The 22,366-nt window shown below is 46.9% G+C and overlaps 1 protein-coding gene across 3 annotated transcripts; it reads left to right on the forward strand.

Moving 5' to 3' along the window:
* Positions 1 to 248: 248 nt before the first annotated feature.
* LOC130518782 (adhesion G protein-coupled receptor B1-like) lies at positions 249 to 19,116 on the forward strand. Of its 3 annotated transcripts, none has more exons than XM_057021657.1 (32): positions 249 to 736; positions 2,845 to 3,663; positions 4,408 to 4,557; positions 4,657 to 4,755; positions 4,844 to 5,005; positions 5,241 to 5,405; positions 6,244 to 6,408; positions 6,499 to 6,663; positions 6,765 to 6,866; positions 6,951 to 7,057; positions 7,177 to 7,371; positions 7,476 to 7,544; positions 8,315 to 8,420; positions 8,623 to 8,766; positions 8,856 to 8,925; positions 9,032 to 9,134; positions 9,546 to 9,589; positions 10,904 to 11,030; positions 13,762 to 13,865; positions 13,963 to 14,065; positions 14,203 to 14,353; positions 14,456 to 14,525; positions 14,613 to 14,679; positions 14,766 to 14,851; positions 14,947 to 15,118; positions 15,226 to 15,321; positions 15,437 to 15,476; positions 15,595 to 16,217; positions 16,313 to 16,348; positions 16,440 to 16,544; positions 16,767 to 16,817; positions 17,039 to 19,116. In XM_057021657.1, the coding sequence occupies exons 2-32, from the start codon at positions 2,961 to 2,963 to the stop codon at positions 17,234 to 17,236; spliced, it is 4,578 nt and encodes a 1,525-aa protein (XP_056877637.1). In that variant the 5' UTR covers positions 249 to 736; positions 2,845 to 2,960; the 3' UTR covers positions 17,237 to 19,116. The 3 variants fall into 3 exon arrangements, with proteins under 3 accessions (XP_056877637.1, XP_056877638.1, XP_056877636.1); XM_057021656.1 differs by having other exon boundaries at positions 250 to 736; positions 4,841 to 5,005; XM_057021658.1 differs by lacking the exon at positions 16,767 to 16,817 and having other exon boundaries at positions 4,841 to 5,005.
* Positions 19,117 to 22,366: the final 3,250 nt, after the last annotated feature.

Genomic DNA, 22,366 nt, shown 5'->3' on the forward strand with positions numbered 1-22,366 from the left:
TTGTCTGTGTCTCGCTGCATAGCCCCCTCCTTTCTCCACTGATTCCTCCCTCTTCCGTGTGTTAACGCGCTCTCTCGCTCTCGTTCACTCGTGCGCGCACGCACACACTCGTCTCCCCCGCACGCTACTCGTCCCCCCCTCCCTCCCGTCTTGATGCTGTCTCATTCACTTCGGCGCGCCATCCACGCACAAACTCCAACTTGAGCAGGGGGGGCGGGGTTGGATATATACCTCCCAGAGAAGGCCATGCGCTTCACTGAGACTGGATCCACTTGCAGTGCAAAGACCGCAAGCAAGAAGACTCCGAAGCCGGGAGTAGAAGTACCAACATTTTTCCTGGAGCTTAGAGAGAAGCGAGACCAAAGCGTTTGAATCGACGGACTGTCTGCTGGAGCTCCAATACGACCAATTTGTCACTCCGCTGTACGCCAGCCTTCTGGACACCAGCGGCTAAACTAAGTTGGTAGTAAACTCTTTGGAGTTTGGTTTGAGTCATTTTATATTTCTTTGCTTGTGAGAGCGGACTGCACTGAATCTTGGGATCGACCCGCTGGGGTCGGGCTTGACCTGTCGCATCCTGTCAGCGACTTCAAGCTCCGCGAAAGTTTTTCGGCCAGAACGCACATCTGAAGCGCGTCGGTTTCAGAGTCGCTGCTACCCGCGACACCTCCAGAACTACCTGGTGGCCGGATAGAGAGCCTTCTGACTGACAAGACGTCAAAGAAAGTGGCTGAAAGTAAGTAAAACAAGAGGAATGTCTGTGTCTGACCACTGAATGAGCGCGCGGTTGTGCAGAGTTGAAGTCTGTTGCTGTCCGTGGTGCTGAAACTCTCGAACCCGCTCATTTACTGTCAGTTTTATTACTTTTATTACTGTTCAGACATATTACGTCACTACATATAAGTCCTATGTTAGTATGGTGTCGTAGCACTGCCTTATACTTCTGGATGAAGTGACACAAACAGTCAGTATATCGATAGATCGGGGCCACAAGTTGTGCAGTCAAGATGATTTCGTATCTTGAATTTGCACGTGATGATTTGGAAAACTATATAACTGAGGCAAGAAACTGTTTTAAACTGTTATGTCTGCCTCTCCAAAGATATTTGTGACTGAAGGAGGCTCACTCTTATATATAACAAATACTGAATTCATCTAAAGATTTAATAACTGGATCGTGGACGTCTGAAAGTAAACTGCACGGTCTTGCTGTCAGCATGATGTGGCAATTTGTTTCAGATGTGCCTGGCTGCATCTTCGCTGTCACGTGGAGTTACAACCAGGTGGTTTCATGTGCAGCGTAGGCACAGGAGCAGATAAATAGCAGTTTGTGGGCACCGAATCATCACGATGGTAGCAGGCATCGTTTTAGGTGACAATTGTTGAATTTGCCTTTGCAGTGACGATGCCACATTGGACATTCACATGTTTCTTATAGCCTCAGAATGTAGTCTTGAGGTACCAGCAACAGCTTTGCTACTGCAAAACCTCTGTGGTTTGGAATTGTGCGTCGGGTATTGCGTTGCTCTTTTGTCCAGTTTTAAAGTCTGTCTCCATAACAACAAGAGTCTGTCTGCGTTGCAGAAATGGTGATAATGACAGCTGAAGAGCGAGTTGGTTCGGGGCGGGGGGGTTCAGAATCCATGCAGGAGACAGAGCTCTCCTGTGACAGCTGGACCACTTTGCATTCAACGTGTGCCTCATCGGATGCCCATTCAAGGAGCTTCCGGTTTTTGCGAGGCGGGAGAGAGACCCACTCACACAGAGCTGAGGTCTTTGCTGTGTTGCACACACACAGAAGAGGGAGGGTGAGAGGGAGGCACAGTGATGTGAAAAAGAGATGCGCGCTAAGTAATTATGTGTTTGAGAGGTGCAGGTGCCTGTCAGAGTAGATGTAGCTGCAGGCAGCGGTGCAGCTTATGCCGCTCTCTGCTGACCCTTTATGATACGTTGCATTTTAAAAAATACAGTACTTGAAGCATGCACTTCTTTATTAGAGACCTGGTCATAAACCATGTATTATCTAGGTGGGATCAGAGGATGCCGAAGATATGCATTCGTATACTCACATTACAAGAAGACAGAAGCATAACCTTGAATGAAAGATGCCACCGAGCAGCGGCGTTGTCACATTTTCCACCCGGTCTGTGCACCTTGATTTTTAACTCTGCACTCTGCAGACGCTTGCTGGACAGAGAGTCGCGCGTGCAACCTTTTCCTTGATGATGCATGCAGCACGTCTGCAGTGCATGACAAAATACACAATTTGTAACACAATTGTGCATGCATCACATTTTGAATGCATGCATTTTAATGTGCACGAATGAGTGACTGCCGGGTGTTCAAATGCATGCACCAGTATTTCATATAGCAAGAGATCCTGCTACACCAGGGTATATGATTGCATTTCTCCACAGACACACACATCATTGCCCTTGTTTACTATTCATTTAGAGGAGTGCATTGCTTGAATAACAGAACTATGGTAATACATGTCTGGTTGCTAGTGGCGATAGTCCTGTGGACGTCAGACTGACGCACATGATTTGTGCTTCTGCTCGGTGTGTGGGAGGGAAAAGCAAGAGCTTGAAGATACCAACCCGCTGTGAAGTACTGTAATTGTCGCGCTCAATTATGTGCTGGAGAACTGGGCAGCTTAGATCATTGAATTTGCCCTGGAACATTGTTGAAGTGATCTGATGCTAAACCCTGACCCTGAAAAACATTAAACTGATATCCTGCATATTTTAAGAAGAAAATACGCTTAAACAAACCTTTCATTTTGCTGAAAGAAAGTTGTGACTAACCCCCCCCCCCCCCTTTTTTTGTTCTCTTGTTCTGCAGCTCCCTCATAAGTCAAAAGATCTGCACCTCTCGTGCAGTAACCTGTCAAAGAAAACCACCTGGTACAGCCAGCTATCAGCGAAATAAGAACAGGATCATCTCTTTAGGCAGACCCAATGGCGTGGTCAGCTCTTATAGGCCCCTGCATGGCCGTGGTTCTGCTCTTCTTCGGCCTGACCTCCTGCACACCCTCTGGCCCAGCCTCCGCCACCTGCGCAACCCTGGAACAGAATCGCTTCTTTGGGGTCTTTTCATCCACTGCAACCCTGCCTTCCACTCCTTGCTCCTGGACCCTGCAGAACCCCGACCCCCGCCGCTACAGTGTCTATATGAAAATTACCAAGCCGACCGACCCCTGCAATCCTCGCCAGATCAGAACCTTCCAGTTCGACTCTTTCATCGAGACTTCTCGCACCTACCTGGGTATGGAGAGCTTCGACGAGGTGGTCCGACTGTGCGACGCATCGACTTCTGTCACTTATCTCGAGTCCAGCAAACAATTCCTGCAGATCCGCAAGGTGGCGCCGAGTAACAGCCTGGAGACTGTGGAAGAGCAGAACGATGTCAGTGAGTTCAAGGCTGAGTTTCTGGTTGTGGGGAAGAGGAACCCAAGCATGCACGCCTGCCAGATGCTGTGCCAGTGGCTGGAGAAATGCCTGTCCAGTAGCACCCATGACTACCCCTGCGGCATCATGAACACACCCTGCCAATGCTGGGAGGCCCCCAAGAGGAAGCCAGGAAGCTGCTACAGAGGTGGCGTCTATGTCGAGAAATGCCTTCCCGTTCCCCGGGACAACGGTCGTGATGCTGAGATCATCAGTAAGTAAAACGTGATGTAGTCTACTGAAAGAAGTTACCTGAGACTATTCATCCCACAATGTTGAATATCTTGTTGAATACATTAGTTATGTAATGTTGTTGACTGATCTGCTCTTTTGAGGCAGTGGGTCACCATGTTCTTCAAAGAAAACGGCCCTGCGTGCAGCCTCCAGCCCTTCTATCACTCAGGGTCTGTGTCTTTGAGGCTGCTCAGGGTAATAACCCCTGTTTGCAGAGCAGGTGGAGGATGTGCCCTCCACTGACCCACAGTAATGAGAAGTAAATGATAGTTGAGAAGTAAATGAAGTTGTTGGCCTCAAGTGGCCGAAACCACATATTGGCAGTTCCCCATTATGATTCTTGTTGGCTTGGTAGGGAGTCTCAACTTTGTTTGTTTGGTTAGGTTTTTTGGGAGGGGTGGGGGGCTCAGAGGAAAGCACAAAGCCCTCACAGTTAGTCGGCAACAGAAATCGAAGGGCAGCTCTTGTGGTAGTCATAGCAACGTCTCTGTTGGCCTCGCACACAGCTCTGCAGTGGTGCACACCGAGTGGCTGAAAGCACACAGCTATCATTTAAAATGGTGCATCCATCAAGCTGAGTGCTGAGTTCTGTTCCTTAGAGTCAGGCTTGCTGATTCGACTCATTCCCACTTGCTGTTGTTCAACGTTTACTGAAGTGTTGGGTTTGAGCGGACTTTATTTGTCTCTCCACCTCACTCTGTGTCTCTGTTATCTCTCCCTGCAGAGGGCTGGGCAGGGTGGGGGCGCTGGTCAGCGTGCAGCCAGGAATGTAGCGGCGGAGTCCAGGTCCGCAGCCGGAGCTGCCAGCCCGAGGACGGCGTGTGCGAGGGCACAGTTGAAGAAGGCCGGGCCTGCAACACTCAGGCCTGTGTTGGTAAGGCCGCCTGCAAGGGAATCATTTAGCTGGGATCTCTCATATGTAGGAAGCTCAAATTCAACACAATAAACGTGCAACGTTCCCGTCTTCTCTTAGGCAAAGAGCGCAGCAGGAGCCAAAGCCCACGTGGCATCGTTGGACTGAAGAGAGAAAACGCTGATGATTCTAACTACGGAGTTGTTGCCACCCAAACTGGTGAGCCTGGTGAAACAGTTTACATGATAAACAACAATACTGACAAAAATGGGAACTAATCCTATGATTCCTCATTCATCTGCAGTAGATGGTAAAACAGATGAGTGGTCACCATGGAGCACGTGCTCAGTCAGCTGTGGAGAGGGCTGGCAGAGCCGCACCCGCCTCTGTGCCACCACTTCCTTCACCACCCAGTGCACGGGACCCCTGCGCGAGAACCGCGCATGCAACAACACAGCCGTGTGCACCGGTGAGTGCACAGTTCCTCCTCTACTGTTCTAATGTGAGCATAGCAGATGGGAGAAGAACTCCAAGAAAATGCTAGTGACATTTCCTGGGACAGGGACGTAAACACCTTAAAGTGGTTTTTACCCGAGAAGAGACGATCTGATCAACTAAATGGCCTTTAGGGCAGTTGCTGCACATCACTCGGGTCAAAGAATGCATTTTTTAATGAAGCATCTTCCCATGTGACCCATGTGCAGTGGATGGTGCCTGGGATGAGTGGACCCCCTGGAGCCTTTGTTCATCTACATGCGGTCGAGGTTATCGTGACCGTACTCGCACCTGCAAGATGCCTAAGAATGGAGGAGAGCCTTGCCGCGGCCCAACGAGACAGACCAAGTTCTGCAACATCGCTGTCTGCCCAGGTGAGTCAAGGAACTTCAGATCACTCCAGTCGCTCGTCAATGCACACAGGAATTAGAAGCATACATAAAAACATCAGTTTCTTAATTACTGCTTCCGTGTGTCAGTTTTGTTGGCACCCTTGACACTTTGGCCTCCTGATTCACATGGCAATTCAATGGTTTACTGACATTATCACATCAAAAACACTGACAGACAGATGGGTTTGTATTAAATCAGACGCCTCCACAGAAAATGGCTTATGTGGGCATTACTCAGAAGCTGTATAATTGCCGGTGACTAATACTGCAGTCATGGTCACTTGATACATTTTAAACGCCCCTCTTGGGCTACCTCTCAAGAACCAAAATGCTTTGAGGTATTATTTGAAATCTGTAGAAATTCGTTCCCTTTTGTTGTGCCCTGCTTTGCTCTTCAGTGGAGTGATTTTTATGTCTTCGTTGCAATTGCATGTTTTGATCAGTAGATGTCTCTATGAGCCGCAGCTAAATTAACGGGCAAAAGAGAAGATGGGCTCTTGAGCAAAGTCATTGCTGAGATGATTACCCTTTTCATTTTAAATTGAAAGGAGGAAGTCGTCATCCTTTATAACCCATTCAGCAGAGAAACAGCAAGTTATCTGCTTTTTTGTGGGGGGGTTCTAAGAAAGGTCCGTTGAACAAGACAAATACGGCTCATTAAAATAGACTACGGATAATGTAGGCAGTCGAGCTTGAAGGAAAGGTGGAAATACTCTACTTACCTCGAACAATAGCATCAGTGCAGCATGATGCCTGTGGTTTGACGGTCTTGCGCTCCTCTTAACGCTCTCGAGATGTGTGTTCCTATGTCTCCCTCTAGTGGACGGAAATTGGAATGAGTGGTCAACCTGGAGCGCGTGTTCGGCTACTTGTTCCAACGGCACCAGACAGAGAACACGGGAGTGCAATGGACCTTCCTACGGCGGCTCTGAGTGCCATGGCAGCTGGAAAGAGACAGTTAACTGCTTCCTGAAAGACTGTCCAGGTAAAACTGAAGTCTCACCTCTCAGTGTTTACTTTCCAAACTAAAGTTACCTAAGTGTTAAACCCAGCTCAAAATCCTGTCTCTGTTCAGTTGATGGACGCTGGCATGCATGGAGTTCTTGGGGCAGCTGCAGCAAAACATGTGGAGGTGGGATTCAGCAGCGACAGAGAGTCTGCAAAGGGCCTTTCTTCGGTGGTGAGCCCTGCCCTGGTGAAAAGGGGGAGCACAAGCGGTGCAATGAAAGGAGATGCCCTGGTCAGTGACCCTGAAGCTGTAGAACAGTGTTCTTACCAAACAGCATGATTTAGGCTATAGAAAAGATTTCTTCACCCTAATACTTGGACTCACATCTTCAGAGCCCCATGAGATCTGTGCTGAGCAGAACACCGGAGAGGCTGTGTGGAGGAAAACCCCCGCTGGAGATGAGGCAGCAGTCGTTTGCCCTGCTGATGCTTCAGGTACGGTTCCCACAGCTGCAGCCTTTTTATTTGCCGTGTTTTCCCATCATAACATTAACAAATAAGCGCTTTCTCCTACAACAGGCATGATTCTGCGCCGTTGCACCCTGGATGCGGTCGGTCTCGCCTCCTGGGAAAACCCAACTTATGTCAAGTGTGTCTCTAAGAGCTACGAGAACATTCAGCTTCTGGTACGCATCACAAACAAGCCTTATTAAAATGCTAGCTGCTTTTGGAGGCAATGATGATGATGATAATGATGGCAAACGTCAAAGATTCAAATGAACCTTTCTTTTTCTGTCTCCTGTAGTCCAGAGACTATGTTTCCAAATCACAGATGGGCCAAAGCATGGACGGGTTTGCTGAGGTCATTTCACGGCTGAGATTCTCATCCGACGAAGGTGCAAAGTACAGCGGCGACCTGTTGGCCATCATGGAAATCCTGAAAAACACAACCGACCTGTACAAAGGAAACAGTCTGAAGCTGAGCAACGCTGACGTGGAGGTAAAAGGATGAGCCGAAATGACTGATCCGCCATTTCTTTATAGTTCCTTTTCAAGCCATGTTTTATTTTTCGCTCTTATAATTCTGTCTTACTGTATCTGCAGAACTACGTCCAGACCATCAGCAACTTACTAAAGGAGGAACATCATGACAAATGGGAAGAGGCACAGTTGGTACGTGATAAGAGGGTGTGTGTTTGTGTGTGACTAAATAGAAACGGGGGAAAAAATAAGTTCTGATAACTGTTGATGTCATAAGTGTGTGCAGAAGCTACTCAGTATGTAGCAAGAGGGTGTGAGGAAATAAGAGGAGGACAAGGACGGAGGCTGACTTACAATTCCCAATGTCCTGTTTCACCTGTAAACCTTATATAAAAATGAAAGTGGGTGCTGAGTTTTAATGAGAATCACAGGCTCACAACCCCTCCAAAAACAGCTCTTTATTTAGAGGGGAAGTACTGGCTGACTTGCTTGAGCCTTCGTAATTACTGAGGCTGCAGCAACAGTGAAACACTGAACACTTTTAGGTGAGAACAAGCGAGACAGAGCGCAGTTGAATCAGGGAGAATCACTACGCCCACTGTCCAATCTGTGGTGGTTGTAGAGGGACAGCACGTATGCATGCAAGAACACACCTTGCGCCCACGTGAATGCAGTTCTGCGTCAGAGAAACGCAAGCCGGACTGCCCTCCCTTCAACTGAGAGAAAGGACCAAAAAAAAAAGAGAAGAAAGCACCAGTATGAATCAACAGCCTGTCCATTTATGGTCTTAGGGAAGTTCTGCTGTTGCATAGCAGCAAGAACAGTTTCTTCTTCTTGTTGAATACCACGTAGATATTAGCGCAGGCAGACGTGTATGATAGATAATCTTGTTGGATTGGTTCTACTCTTGATGTAAACTGCCCTTTATCTGACCTTATCTCCCTTTCCCCCCCAACTTTTAGGGAAGCAACATTAAGGAGTTCCTCCACCTTGTTGAGGAGTTCGTAAACATGATCGGCATGCAAATGAGCGGCTTCCAGGACATTTACGAAGTCACTGAGAATTTAGGTGAGCCCAGCCGTCTTCAGCTACGGCTAAAAAAAAACCCTTTTATCACTCTAAAGAGTTCTTCACACTCTTCACACGTCGACTGACCCTGTGAAGTCACACTGATTTTGTTGAGTAAAGGTGACATTCGGCCAGTCACATAACAGGAAAGTGTCCTTTGCATAAGATGGTTCTGAATGTGCTCGTTCTTTGTGCTCCTCAGTCATGAGCATCCACAAACGCCCAACAACCACGAGCTCCAACTTTACATTCCCCCTGAAGGGCTGGAGGGGCATGTTGGACTGGATCAGGACCTCAGAGGAGAAGATCTCTGTCTCCCGCGATGCTCTGTCCATTGAACAGTCTGGTGGGTTTGAGGAAACAGAAGGTTCTTGCTCAAGTGTGCAGCAGTGTGAATGCAAGTCCGAGATTTCATTTGCCTTTTTTAACCCCCAGATGGCAGCGATGCTCTTGTAACCGGCATCATCCTCTACAGAAACCTTGCTTCTATTCTTCCCTTCCAGAGGTGAGTGAAGCATATTTGTCACAAGATGGCGCTGGTTATTAAAAAGTCTCAGGAGCCGAAGTCGTCTGCGGCATATGGACAACTGTGATTTGCTTTGTCTCCACAGCAACAACTCCCTGCTCAACTCTAAGGTGGTGTCGGTGATTGTCAAGCCCACCCCGACGCTTCTGTCATCGCCCGTTGAAATCGAGTTCCCTCATCTCCACAACGTGAGTCCCTGACAGTCGCCCCGGTCAGGCAGAGCCTCAACGACCCCACCCCACCCCACCCCACCCCACCCCACCCCCCTGGTGTTTACTTATCACAGTCCGCTGACATTTTGCTGACATTTGCAGTGACACGGTGCCGTTCACCCGTAGTCACTGTCAGTTGAAACCCCAGCAAAGGGTCCATGTAGCTGAGCAGATCATTCTCAGAAACCCTGAAAATAACGAGTTTCTGTGGCCCTTTTTAGCCTTGTGTGGGGTGGCACCCTTACAGCAAAGGGTGGCAAAAAAGTGTGGGAAGGTGGTTGGTGTGAGGCTGTTGCATGTCACACGTGTACAGTACACTGTTGCAGCCAGGACAGTTTTATTTGGAGAGTCCCCACACTGACTCCTCCATCTGCTCCTCTCCTGCAGGGCACTGTGAACGAGACCTGCATCTCATGGGACGAGAGTGATGCGTAAGTATGGACAGTTTGTCTTCTTAATTGCGTGTCTAAACGTCACACCTTTTTTTTTTTTAATATCCTGGGTGGCCTTCGTCATCTGATGTGCTGCCGTCCATCACGCAGCTGTCAGCACGCACACACCTGCGCTCAGAGATTTGGGGGTGGGGGGGGATGCTCAGGCGACGCAAACAAATTCTATTACATACATCAATGAGTGAGATCGTCACAGTATCCGAGGAGGTCACAGCCCAGAGCGTGGGCTCACAGAAGAAGGCTGAGGTTAATCGCTGTGGCGCCTCGGAGACAGATGACAAAAGGGAAAATAGGCGCACATCCAGATAGACATATTAGAATGTACAATCAAGCAGGAGGAACAGGAAGTTGCTGAAAAGGGATAGAATAAAGGCTTGCTTCAGGAGGGAGGATGGTGGGACTCAGATCAGATTAGCTCTGGACATCTGATGTGATTAATGGGTGAAGAGAAGTGGTGGAAATGAGAGAAGCGGAAGCTGTGGCTGAGCTGAGGATCAGTGGACATCTTATGCATTCGCTGTCCCATAAATGCAGCTTTCAAAGATAAGGAACAGCTGCACATGTGCCATTTTCAACATGGCAGCGGAGCGGCAGTTTTTTCTTTGTTTGTTTTATAGGAGCCAAGGTTTTATCTGCTGTTATTCTCTGCATTAAAGGCTTAGGCTCAGTTATTCTCCAATGTTATACATGTATAAGATATGGCAGAGATACGGAACAATAGTCGCTGATTCATTTCTGCGTCAAACCACAAACAGAATAACTTGGATTTCTGTGCTCTGGACTATTATTCAAAACTCACATTGTCATCGTGTCCCCCCCTCCTGCCTTTACAAAAGAAGGGAACACGCTGTCCTTTGTCCCCAGTACAGGACGCAGGTTGCTCTCATGTCTGCAGGGAAAATACTTCTTACAATGAGAAATGTGGGCTGTAAAATCCATATTGCAGAATTATGAAAGAGTGCCACCTTTAACTGTGGCACCCATTGCTGTTAATCACATGCACATAAAGGTTAATATAATCAGGGTCCCTTAAAGCACATAAAACAATGTTTACTCAATGTATATCACGTTTGCTGGACACCTATATTATGATATCTCTGTATTATCATATAAAATGTAAAACTGCTGTTTTTCTTTATGGCACGGTCAAACTTCTATCTTTGAGGCACCATTCTGTGAAATATATGGGGTTTTTTTTGTTTTTTTCAGCCAGTAAGGCTAGCAGACGCTCGCATTTGTCAGATGCCTCCTCTCCTAACACGTCGTTGCCTTTGCCTCTCCCTCCTTGTGCAGCTCTTCTCTGCTTGGGTCCTGGTCTGCTCGGAGCTGCAGAGCGGTTCCCGTCCATTCATTCAGAACCAAATGCGTGTGTGACAGCGTCTCCACCTTCGCCATTTTAGCGCGCGTCAACTTCGACTCGGTAAGTCTTCTTCTGTCTCCTCATCGACCTCTTTTCTCTCCGACATTCGTGATTGGGAATTTGCTCGTGTGCATCGCGCGGTTGTTGTTTTCGCGCGCTCTGCCGTCGCCGCCTCGCTGTTTCCGCGCATTTCATCGAGCAATTTCACGTCCTTTTATTTCACAATTTTCTCATTTTCAACACGCTCCTGCGCAGAAATAGCGGTGCATTAATGAAAAGGCAAAAACAAATAACTGCGCACTGGCGTGCCAGTTGTGCAACCTTAGAATTTTTGCTAATATTAAGATGCCTAAATGGCAAAACTAATCGTTTTGCAGCCTTTTGGGGAATGTGCTTCATTCACTGACATTCATTTCCCAGATTACTTTACTGTAAGTTGTGTTTTATTCTTGTGGTTTTTCTCCACATTTGACACGTGGATTCCAAAAAAATGCATAATTATGCATTGCCTAATTTTCACGCGCAATGACAACATGTAATTTTCCACAATGTACTGTGCAGCTTTTGCAGTAGCTGGCTCTCCAGTTGCCGTGGCAACGGCTTCTGCAGCGCAAACTCGGTCTGTGAAATCTTTCGTTAATGCTGAGGAACACACACACACACACAGAGCCCCTACCCCTTCTCCTCTAAACACTCATGAGAAATGGCAGGTCTGTAACAGACTGAAAAGATTTCTGCATAAGATGTGCAGCTGTTGTGCATATATGTCTCCTGCTTCTGTGGGAAGAGTTCACCTTTACCTGTTAAATCTATGAGGTCTTTGCTGCACCTGATCTATTGTTTATATTTAAAATTTACACCTGATCCGTGATGCCAGAGAGAGCCGTGCCACCCACATTTCAACCACAACAATCATTTGTTCTGCCAATATCCTGGCGTATAATCAATTCTTGATGAGACCTCCACCTCCACTCTTCCTCATCTTCCTCTTTGGCCACAGCAGCAAGTCTGCAAATGCCAGAGAGGCGGGCCAATGAGCGACAGACGTCTGGTCATGCATTGATGCTTCCTCCTCCTCTCCCCCTCCTCCTTCTCCATCCACCCTTTGATGTGTAGCGTGGATATTTTCAATAATGTCTTCTTGGGAGTCTTATGAGAGAGGGGAGAAGGGAGGGAGGAGGGGCTATGTGAAAAACAGCCAGATGCGGCAGTCTCCCATCTGATATGGTCAGACTTCAGATATCTTGTATCATCGTGTGTGTCGGAAACACGATGTCCCGGTGGGAACAGACCACATAGTTAGCGCTGCAGATGCTCTCCATGGCCCAAATTAGGAAGTTCGGCCTGCCAGCTTGATGGGGTTGGTCGAGTTTCTCCGCTCACTCAAAAGGAGAGCATGGGATGTGGTCAAGGACAGGGGGACATGTGCCAGATTCAGGCACTGTCACATATTCAGCCCAGATACTGAGACAAAGCAGGGGGGCAACTTATCCCCATGTCTACCTTGCTATTTTATGTCTTTTCCCCTCATTCCGAGATGAATTGGGCATAAATGTTGCGCTATCTGCCATCTGTTTTGGGATGCCTGTCCTGTAGGTGGCAATAAATTAGTCTATGGTTGCCGCAGGCTGGATTTTACCAGCTGTGGTCTGATTTCCCAAAAGTCTACGAGGAGCACATATTGAAAACTGAACTGTTTAAGCTCGTTACTGTCCGACTGCAAACACATCAGCAACCGTGCCGGACAAACAGTTGCTGCGTAAGAATTTACTGCCACTGTCACTTAAATGACAGGCAAAGGTGGGTCTTTGCCCTCTCTCCCCTCCATATTCGAGGTTTTAGGGGGATTTAAGCTATTGCCTCGCCCAGCTCTTTGTGTTAAAAATATAATTACGCCCTTTGTTGAGAGGAGCCATCTGTTTGTGTGGTTTATCATGAGGAAAAATCCGAACAGAGGTGTAAAATTATCTGAGGAACTCTTCGAAGAGACGAGAGTGTGTGTGTGTGTGGTGGGGGGTAAGTAATGTTATGGCTGAAATGGGCTGTCTGAAGGAGCTGGGCTTTGTGTGACTGTGTGACAATGACCCGTGAGCGAACAGCAGGAGAGACGACCCTGCCCCCTCTTCCTCGACTGGAGGTTCAGTGCCAGAGCTGTTTGAACACAAGGAGGGTCGCTGCTGCCGGCGGTGGCAGGCGCTAAGTTGCTGTCAGAGATCAGAAGGCCAGGCAGCGGCTGATTAATGCACAGGTGATAATGGTCCACCTGTTCGTTCCCGCAGCGACAAGGAAAGCGCCGCTAGTTGGCACAAAGATAAGGGTGTGAAAATGCTTAAGCTAAAGTGGAGAGAGAAAAAAGCTGAGATGTCTGTCAGTGATTAGAAGGTCGCCGTTGCATTTAAGTCTAATGACTGAATACAGCAGCCGCCTTAACCTCCCCAGGGAAATGATTAATACCCCTCCATGTCCCTCTCGCCTCGTTTGATGAGTCCAGAGCCCAACGGAGAAGCACAGTGCCCCTGACCGTTTGTTTAGTTTGCCTCTCCATCTTTCTGACATGTTCACCTTGAGGTCACCTTGCCTCCGCCATGGCCTGATTGTGCCATTCAACTGTTTGCCTACAGGGAGCTGTCTGTTTTTCCAGATAGCAGCACCCACCCCGAGGCTGTGCTGATGTACGCATGTGTGAGCACCTCGGCGCTGCTACCCCCCCCCCCCCCCCCACGTCTGTGTATGTCTGCATGTGCATAATCAGGTCTAAAAGGCTTGTTTGCTCTTGTCTCCTCTCTTATAGATCATGGACAAGGCACTGCTCCCCTCCGTGACTCTCATTGTTGGCTGTGGGGTCTCCTCTCTCACCCTGCTGCTCCTCATCATCATCTACGTCTCCGTGTGGAAGTAAGTAACCTGAATATGGAAGCCTGGAACTGAATTCGTTGTGTGCTCTGGTCTCCCTCTAATTCATCTGCTTCCTCTACCTTTTCCAACCCTTCAGGTACATCCGCTCTGAGCGCTCCGTCATCCTTATTAACTTCTGCCTCTCCATCATATGCTCCAATGCTCTCATTCTTGTCGGACAAACTCAAGCTCGCAACAAGGTGAGAGGCTCGTCTAGTCTTTGGTACCTCTCTCTAACCCTCACCCTGCTTCAGGTGGTGTTAGGTAGCTTCTCAGTAGACACAGATTTTTCATCTTTCTTTCGTTTCTTTCCTGTCTTCCTTGCGGGCTCCCACAGGTGGTGTGTGCTCTCGTAGCAGCTCTGCTGCACTTCTTCTTCCTCTCTTCTTTCTGCTGGGTGCTGACAGAAGCTTGGCAGTCCTACATGGCCGTCACTGGTCGTCTGCGCAACCGCATCATCCGCAAACGCTTCTTATGCTTGGGCTGGGGTAAGACTGGCCGTCTCGCTGCTTGCGTCGCCCTTATTTAAGAGCTAATTCATGTATTCGGAGTCTGACCTTTTCCCCTTTCGTTTTTTTTTTTTCATTTAGGCCTTCCTGCATTGGTTGTAGCCGTCTCTGTGGGCTTCACCAAAGCTAACGGATATGGCACCGTCAACTAGTGAGTCTCAGTCATCCATTTTTGGGGCATTTTTTTTCAGTAATTCAGCCTACTTACGAATTAAAGTTCCTCTCTCTCTTTCTCTAGCTGCTGGCTGTCTCTTGAGGGTGGTCTTCTCTACTCCTTTGTTGGCCCTGCCGCAGCTGTTGTTTTGGTACATACACTAACCTAATATACTCTTTTATTAGATGCATTGCCCATTACTGCATTGCCTCATTTTCCCTTTTGTCTCATGAACAGGTGAACATGGTAATTGGTATTCTGGTTTTCAACAAGCTAGTCTCCAAAGATGGCATCACCGATGTGAAGCTGAAGGAGAGGGCTGGGTAGGTTTCATGGATCATGTTATTGCATAAATAGTGATGATGTGTTTGATGTCTGAGTCAATCTGTTGCATCTAATCTGTTTTCCAACCCTTCAGGGCATCGCTGTGGAGCTCCTGCGTAGTTCTGCCCCTGCTGGCCCTCACCTGGATGTCTGCGGTCCTGGCCATCACTGACCGCCGCTCCGCCCTCTTCCAGATCCTGTTTGCCATCTTCGACTCTCTGGAGGGTTTCATCATCGTCATGGTTCATTGCATCCTTCGTAGAGAGGTAAGGGGGGGGGCATTTACGTAAGAAAGTCATTGGCGTTGGAAAGTAGACTTTCTTGTTTTTTTATGCCGTGGTTTGAAAGATCTTTTTTCATTTCCTCTCATTAGGTTCAGGAAGCTGTCAAGTGCAGAGTGGTAGACCGCAAGGATGATGGAAATGGAGACTCAGGCAGTTCCCTTCACAATAGCCACACTCAGCATATGGTAAATTTTTTGGCTTATTGCCCTTTTAATGTCTTGAGTGCCTCTTGTATTCTATCCCTAAATGAAAATGTGCATACATTAAGCACTGATAAAACATTTCTTATTCTTGTATCAGCAGTCTGACAGCGAAAAGGATGGTGATTCAAGCAGACAAGGTGAGCTTTTTACTTTGCTTTCGTGCTCTTAATCATTTGCATTTGCAATTCAATTTTTGATGAGCCTTGCGTGCATGAAAAGGAACATATTTATTGAACGACTTTATTCAACTCAAAGGAATGAAGAGCTCCTCCGAGGAGAAGATGCCCCCTCCCCACCTGCCTCTCCCCATGGGGTCCAACTTCCACACGCTGCCGTCCAAACCCAGCAAGAGTCACATGCAGGCAGTTCCGGAATACTCCAGCCACACTCTCACCCTGCGGAGGGAGAAGAGCCGTCTGGTGGGAGGAATCGATCCATCCTGTGGAAAACCTGTGTACGTCTGTGAAGGGGAGCTCTTCAAGCAGCTGGATGCAGATCTGGTTGGTGCCCAGGGTGAGGGCAGCATGTCCGAGGGCAGCGGCTATGTCCTCTTGCCCAACACTACCTCTACCTTGAGGTCCAAGCCCAAAGACGACCCAACAAAATACAACATCAGCATGGAGCAGCTGCCACAGGCCAGACTGATGCACCTCGGTGGACCCTTCGCCGAGCCCCAAGCCGCTTTTGGGATCCAGTCGATCCCACCCGACCAGGTCAGCATATCGTTTTCAGAGAGAGACTCCCCCATCCAGAACATCCACAACATGTCCAGCGAGTCTCACATCACCCACAGCAGCCTGGAGAACACATTCGAGTCCATGAACTCGATGATGTCCAAGAGCGAGACCATCTCCACTCTGTCCATGAGCTCCTTGGAGGTAAGATGTTGTATGTTTTTCTGGGTTTTTGCATTCTGCTGCACTGATCACATATTGGAATCTAAATTTTCTTCCCATTTCTTTAAACATTGCAGAGACAGAAGTCGCGATATGCTGAATTGGATTTTGAGGTAAATATTTTGCAGAGGCCTTTTATTGGAGTTGTTGCCTTCCAAAGGTGATGGAACTCAAGATTGAGCCTCTTGCTTTTTTCCTCTCCAGAAAATCATGCACACGAAGAAGCGCCACCAGAACATGTTGCAGGACCTGAACCGGAAACTACATCATGCTGAGAAGGACAGAGAGTCGCCGGCCTCCGACAGCAAGGTAACGCCAACGATATTCCCGTCGGGATTTTACAGGAAGTGGAGAAAAAAATAATTCTGAAAAAAAAAAAAAACTGAGGCAATGAATGTGTTATAATTAATAATGTAATTTGATCTTAAAACCATCAAAAATTAAAAAACAAACAATAATTTGTTTATTGAATTATAGTTAGCGTTACCCTCGGACCATTTGAATAAGGATGTATTTTCTTCCTTTTTTCAGTCTGTGAGATGGAGTGTGTCTTCAGGAGGAAGTGACAAAACAAACCACAGTGTGAGTGTTTCTATACAACCTCACATTCTCAAAATTTACTGTATAGAGGAGACACACCATCATATATGCCTCCACTTGCCTCGTGGAGTAATTGTCAGTGACATTATCAGAATGTCACTTTTTAGGGAGTAAAGCCCAGAACATTTTGATTATATCAGGAATTATCTGGACCTGATGGGGACTCAACTGTTCTAAAGGGCCTTCTTGTTGTATTTCCACAGGACAAACAGCAGGCTCCTCTGGACAGGCCATGGGAGGGAGTCCGGGGTATTCCGCAGTCACCCCCCGCGTGGGTCCGCAAGGACCTGGAGCCCCTCGCTGCCTCACCTCGGGACCTGCACTCTGTGGAGTGGGAGAAGACGGGCACCACCATCCCTCTGGTGGGCCAGGACATTATCGACCTGCAGACGGAGGTCTGAGGGGAAGGAAGGGGGCTAGTCATGTCACCCGATTTCACCTTGGTCAACTTTTTTGGTTTGGGATGGTGTCCAACATGGATAGTGCAGGAAAACCAAGAAAGGCAGAAAGTTGGTCCCCAAATCAAAGTCTTCAACCCTCAACCAGAGCCAGGAGGGAGGTAGTAAGGGTGTAGGGTTAGTGGTGGTGGGGTTTTTAATGTAGCTTCTCTGTGTGGACCTCTCATGTCGGAGGGCTCTGAAGGTCAGAGGGTTAGTGGAGCGATCGGTGGTTTCCGCGGACCAGGACTGGTTGTGGTTCCATTACGGCTTCACTGGGAGTTTCTTGAGCCCATCTGGCTCAGAAGATGTGGTCAACATGTCTGTGCTTCTTTTTTCCTTCACTTAACTTTGGTGAAAAACATGACTATCATAACACGCGGTCCATCCTCCCTTCTTCCTGGGAGGACACCCGGAATCTGTGGCTGCTGCTCTTCCAGCCAGGTTACCTTCCAGACTAGGAGAAAGAGCGGCAGAATGAAGGACCAACACTATACCGTTTGGTGTGGGCACAGACTTTTCTTTTGTGCTGTACTTTTTTTCTTCTTTTGTGTTTTTGGTTTCACTGCTTCTACGTTAAGACTCTTCCAATAGAATTCTGTCTACTTCAGGAGTGACAGTGCGTCTCGCTCTTAACATCACCACAATTATTTCAATATTTACTCTTATTTTGGTCGTTATCTTTGCTTTTGCCCTATTAAGTTTTTAGACTATAGTTTCTGGCCTATAGTTTCTGTGAAGCCGGTTGGCAGAACTTTTATTGAGTGAAATGTGATATACGAGGACAGGCTCTAAAATAAGGATTTAGAGCATTACAATGTGTTGTGAGCCCATATGGACTGCATCGGGACAAACATGCTGAGTGGTGATGGAGGTAACATGTCCTGGTTTCTACGGCATCTTGCTTTGTTACCAAAACACCAGCACCAGGATGAACACGGACTCTTGCACGGGAAGAGCAGTGCACTCTGGGAAAATTGCTGGATGGGAAAACACGTTGGGGAGGAACTGCCCCCCTTCCCTCGGCTGGCACAAGATGCAGGCTCTTCCATGTTGTACATGTGGATTTAAGGGGTCGGAAAACCTTTCATCATCGCCCTTTTGTTTCTCAGCCTTGCAGAACTCTTGGACTGAGCAGAGGCTCTCGGTGCTGATTTGACTTCCAGCACGGCATCGGGTCCTCGAGACTTCAACACATTTGTGTTTTTAGCCATCAGTGTGTTATAGTGCAATATGATGGGTGCTTGATGCTCAAGCAAGATCGATATATTACGATTTAGGCAGAATTTTTTTCTTACCAACGGTTTCAATCTTTTATACCATCTTCCTCATATGTGCAGAGCATATAGATGCTTTATGAGAATATTCTATGACAAATCTGTATTAGTAATTCAAGGAATTTGTTTATTAGAGATTTATTAGCGCAAGGCCTCCTTATTCGGAGCTCTCTGTGACAGGTAGATAACTGTACTTCTATAAAGCAAGTATTATATAAAATGAATGATAGCCTATGAATATCTTTAAACTGTGCTTCAGGATATTTGTCATTACTCTCTGCTGTGTAGCGATGGGTAACTGAACCTCACGTCTTCTGTGACAGTGTTTTGATAACCTTGTCAGTCACTCAGTCATATGTACTACCAGCCAAGTCCTGTCCAGATTCCTCCTTCCCTTAGTCCTGTTCATACCTCAAGGTACTTGTACTGAATACCCATTTGTACTTTCTTGTCTCTGCTTTTATTTTTTTTTAATGTTCCAGTTTACCTTCTGTAGTTCTGTACAGTTTTCACAGCACAAAATGAATGTGAATTATTTCTAATAAAAAGAAATCTATATTACATGAAGACTGCGGTCTGCAGGTTGTTTATTGACAGCTGGGTTTTTGGGCTCGGGTGTGTTACGCTCCACAAACTTCCCCACTTCAGGACCATCGGAACCACGTCGCCCTTTATCCAACAGCAAAACCAAACACAGTAAATGAAAAAAATTAAAATTAAAAGTTAGGAGTTTAACACTGGCAAGCAAAAACATGAAAGTGCTCCAATAAGGAGAAAGGGAGAATTGGACTTTGCACATTAAAGTGCACAGCCATCACTTTGTTCCCTAAATATAGCTGAGATGCGGAGGTAGAAAACCAGCAAACTTAAGATGATAAAAGTGCACTTCACTTCTGTTCTAATTCTGTGCTTCTCAGGGAGCGAAATCATCACAGAGAAAAAAGATCTATGAAGATGAGTAATGAGGAAATAAACAAATTTGACAGGGGCTGGAGTGCGACTGTGACCTCTTTTTAAAAATAGGACGAGTCCTGAACATAACAAATGTGGTTTTTCTCCTCCGCAGCCCTGCTGCTCCACCCTCTATCTTCCCCACACAATCACCCCCCTCTTAATTGAACCAGCCAGTAATTCTGCTGCCAGGCGTAATCTGGAGGAGACCTGCATCATCCATTTGTTGAGCACTGCTCATTGGCGAGGTCAGCTTGGTTCTACCCTCCTGCCGCATGATTCGCACGTCTGGTTGTTCTCATCGCCAGGAGCGGTTTCAGGATGGAACACGAACCATTACGATATGTATGGTCACTTTCTGGAACTCTCTTGGTTATATCCCTTTGTACCTTGCTCAAGGGTACCTCAGCAGGGCTCTGAAGGTGTTCTGGACACTGGGCCTTGAACCAAGACCCCTCTGCTTCTCAGTCCAGTCACCTACAGACTGAGTTCCAGCCGCCTCAGTCTTCAGAACATCTTCAACAAAAATATTAATATAAGGCGACTGTTCCACTCATCGGTCGTATTTATTTAACTGTTTTCAGTCTTTTTTATTTATTAGATTAATTTGCGTTCCATCATGTCAATTACTCGTTTAATCCTTCACTTTGGTTTATTTACTCCCTTCTCTCATGTTTCTAAGCTGCTTCCTGCTTCCTTTCTGTTGCCTTCATATGCGTCTTCCTACATCCTCCCAGCTGTTTTGGATCATCTGAACCATTAAACGCTGAAATAAACTCCATTTATCTATTTGAACTCTCCCTGTTGGATCTGTTCATTAGCACCCCTCGAAGTCACACCGCTCTCACGTGTGCCAGACTTGTCCTTGTCTGTCTATTACACCCTTTTTTCTCTCCCTGCTGCTTATTTCTGTTCTTTCCTTTTTTGAAAATCAGATGACGTGTTTTTTTTGTTGTTGTTTTTTTACAGATTTAGACCAAAGCTGGACTGTTTAAATAGATCCTTTTAATCCGATTCTCTTACCTTTTAAGATAGTTTTTGGTTTCTCAATGACAACCTTCAGAAAGAGAAGAGTGCATCCACAAATTGGGTGACTTTAACACTGAAGTTTTAGGGTAAATTCCATTCTACTGATCCAGTCACCCAGGGCCATTATAAGAGTAAATATGTATATAGCACCTTTTGCCCCTCTGTTTAGTTTTACTCATCTTTCAGGGTTACTGCACTGAGAGCGGAGCCATCAGGGTTATTACCACTAAAAATGAAACTCATTCCTGCATGATGAATGATTGATCAATGATCAGACAGAAGCTCATTTCAGCTATGGATCCTCCGGATTCCACGAGGGCAAAGGAACTGAAGCAGTCTGACATTAAGTCCACTTGGCATCTGTCTCTGTTCTGATGGACTCTGACTAATGGCAGCTTGTGGTTATTGATGTGTGACACTTTCTCGGTTTGATTCGGCTTCAGGGTGGCGGCGTTCAGGCTCTCTCGGAGCCAGCGTGGCCCGGACCGGTCTGTGGCTGGACTCCCACATCAGCCTTGGATCATGGGAACCACAGAGCCAGAAGTGAAAGCATATTGTGAGAGTCGCTCCCCGTCTCCCACACATATCGTTCAGTATCTCGCGCCGTTTTTGTGCAGGTTGTCAAAATATTCAGTGTAAATGATGCTGCTTTTTCCTCTCTTTTGCTCTCAACGTGTCAACGCGCAACAGCCTCGCAGCTTTTCGACAGATCTGACAGTGTCTGTCGCGGTCAGGTGTTCCAGCTTTGCCTTTTAATTATGGATAGAGGACCTCATATCTGGGTGCTGTCTGACTCAGCAAGTGGGCAGTTCCCAGGATTTCTTCTGACACCTATTTCTTAATTAGGTGGGGAGTTAGCAAGTGTTGACTCTGCCCCTCATCTCGATTCTTTGCGTGTTTTAATTTCCTTTTAATATCTGCAGCTGACTCAATTAGTCGTTCACACTTTGGCCACCTTGTTGTTTTTTTTATTGCCTTTGTGCAAACCGAAGGTTCATTGTCGCATACGAGGTAAAGGTCACGCTGTCTGACCTTGGTGTTTGCGCTCATCTCTTCACAAATACGGCTCCTGTTTCCTCATCAGCACTTGACAAATTGAATAAATCTATAATCACAATGTGCAATGACACGGTGTGCATGTGAGCTAGAACACATCCCAATGATAATAACATCTACTGCTCATGATTAAATAAGTCACACCCTTCAGCACATGCACACAAACACACACACACACACACACACACGTATATATAGACTTGTCTCTTTTCATTCTCACCCCAAGCCCCCCTGCTGCTGCCATCCCTCTTGACTTGAAATCCATTATCAATTAGCACCTTGCTGGCAGTAACAGTGTTGCACTGTTTGTCGATTAATTGAAGGCTGTTGCTATGGAAACTGTGGATAATAATCCACAGGACGGGGAGAGCGATGCTTGGAAAGTCCCAAAGAGAAGGAACAGGCACACCTCTTTTCTTCTACAAGGACAATATTAAACCAAGACTTTTAATGTCTGAATAAGAGTTTTAGGTTTTATGGTGGTTTAGGTTCAGTTATAGCAATGATTTAAGTCTGGACATATGATAGACATCAGGAAAAACACTGCAAACTGCTATCACAGAGCTGGTTATGAATTTTATTGTCAAGAGATGTCCTGAAAACTTACCATTTTGATCATGGAGAGTCACCAAGGGGGCACCATGTCCAGGAATGTAGATTCGATGGGATCGTTGAGCCGTGACAGACACACATGGACTGTTGCTAAACTTACTGTTGCAGCTTTGGCACAAACTGGAGGGGTTCATATTGTTCTGTGCTTGCAGTTTAATATGGGTTGAGA

The sequence above is a fragment of the Takifugu flavidus genome, chromosome 21 (assembly GCF_003711565.1).
Source record: "Takifugu flavidus isolate HTHZ2018 chromosome 21, ASM371156v2, whole genome shotgun sequence".
NCBI lineage: Eukaryota > Metazoa > Chordata > Actinopteri > Tetraodontiformes > Tetraodontidae > Takifugu > Takifugu flavidus.

Excerpts from the sequence above, each read along its gene's own strand:
- LOC130518782 (XM_057021656.1), top strand. The coding sequence starts at position 2,961 with ATGGCGTGGTCAGCTCTTATAGGCCCCTGCATGGCCGTGGTTCTGCTC. Across the intron at positions 8,926-9,031 it reads TCTATTCTTCCCTTCCAGAG|CAACAACTCCCTGCTCAACT; the intron begins GTGAGTGAAGCA and ends TTGTCTCCACAG. Across the intron at positions 14,852-14,946 it reads AAGCTGAAGGAGAGGGCTGG|GGCATCGCTGTGGAGCTCCT; the intron begins GTAGGTTTCATG and ends CCAACCCTTCAG.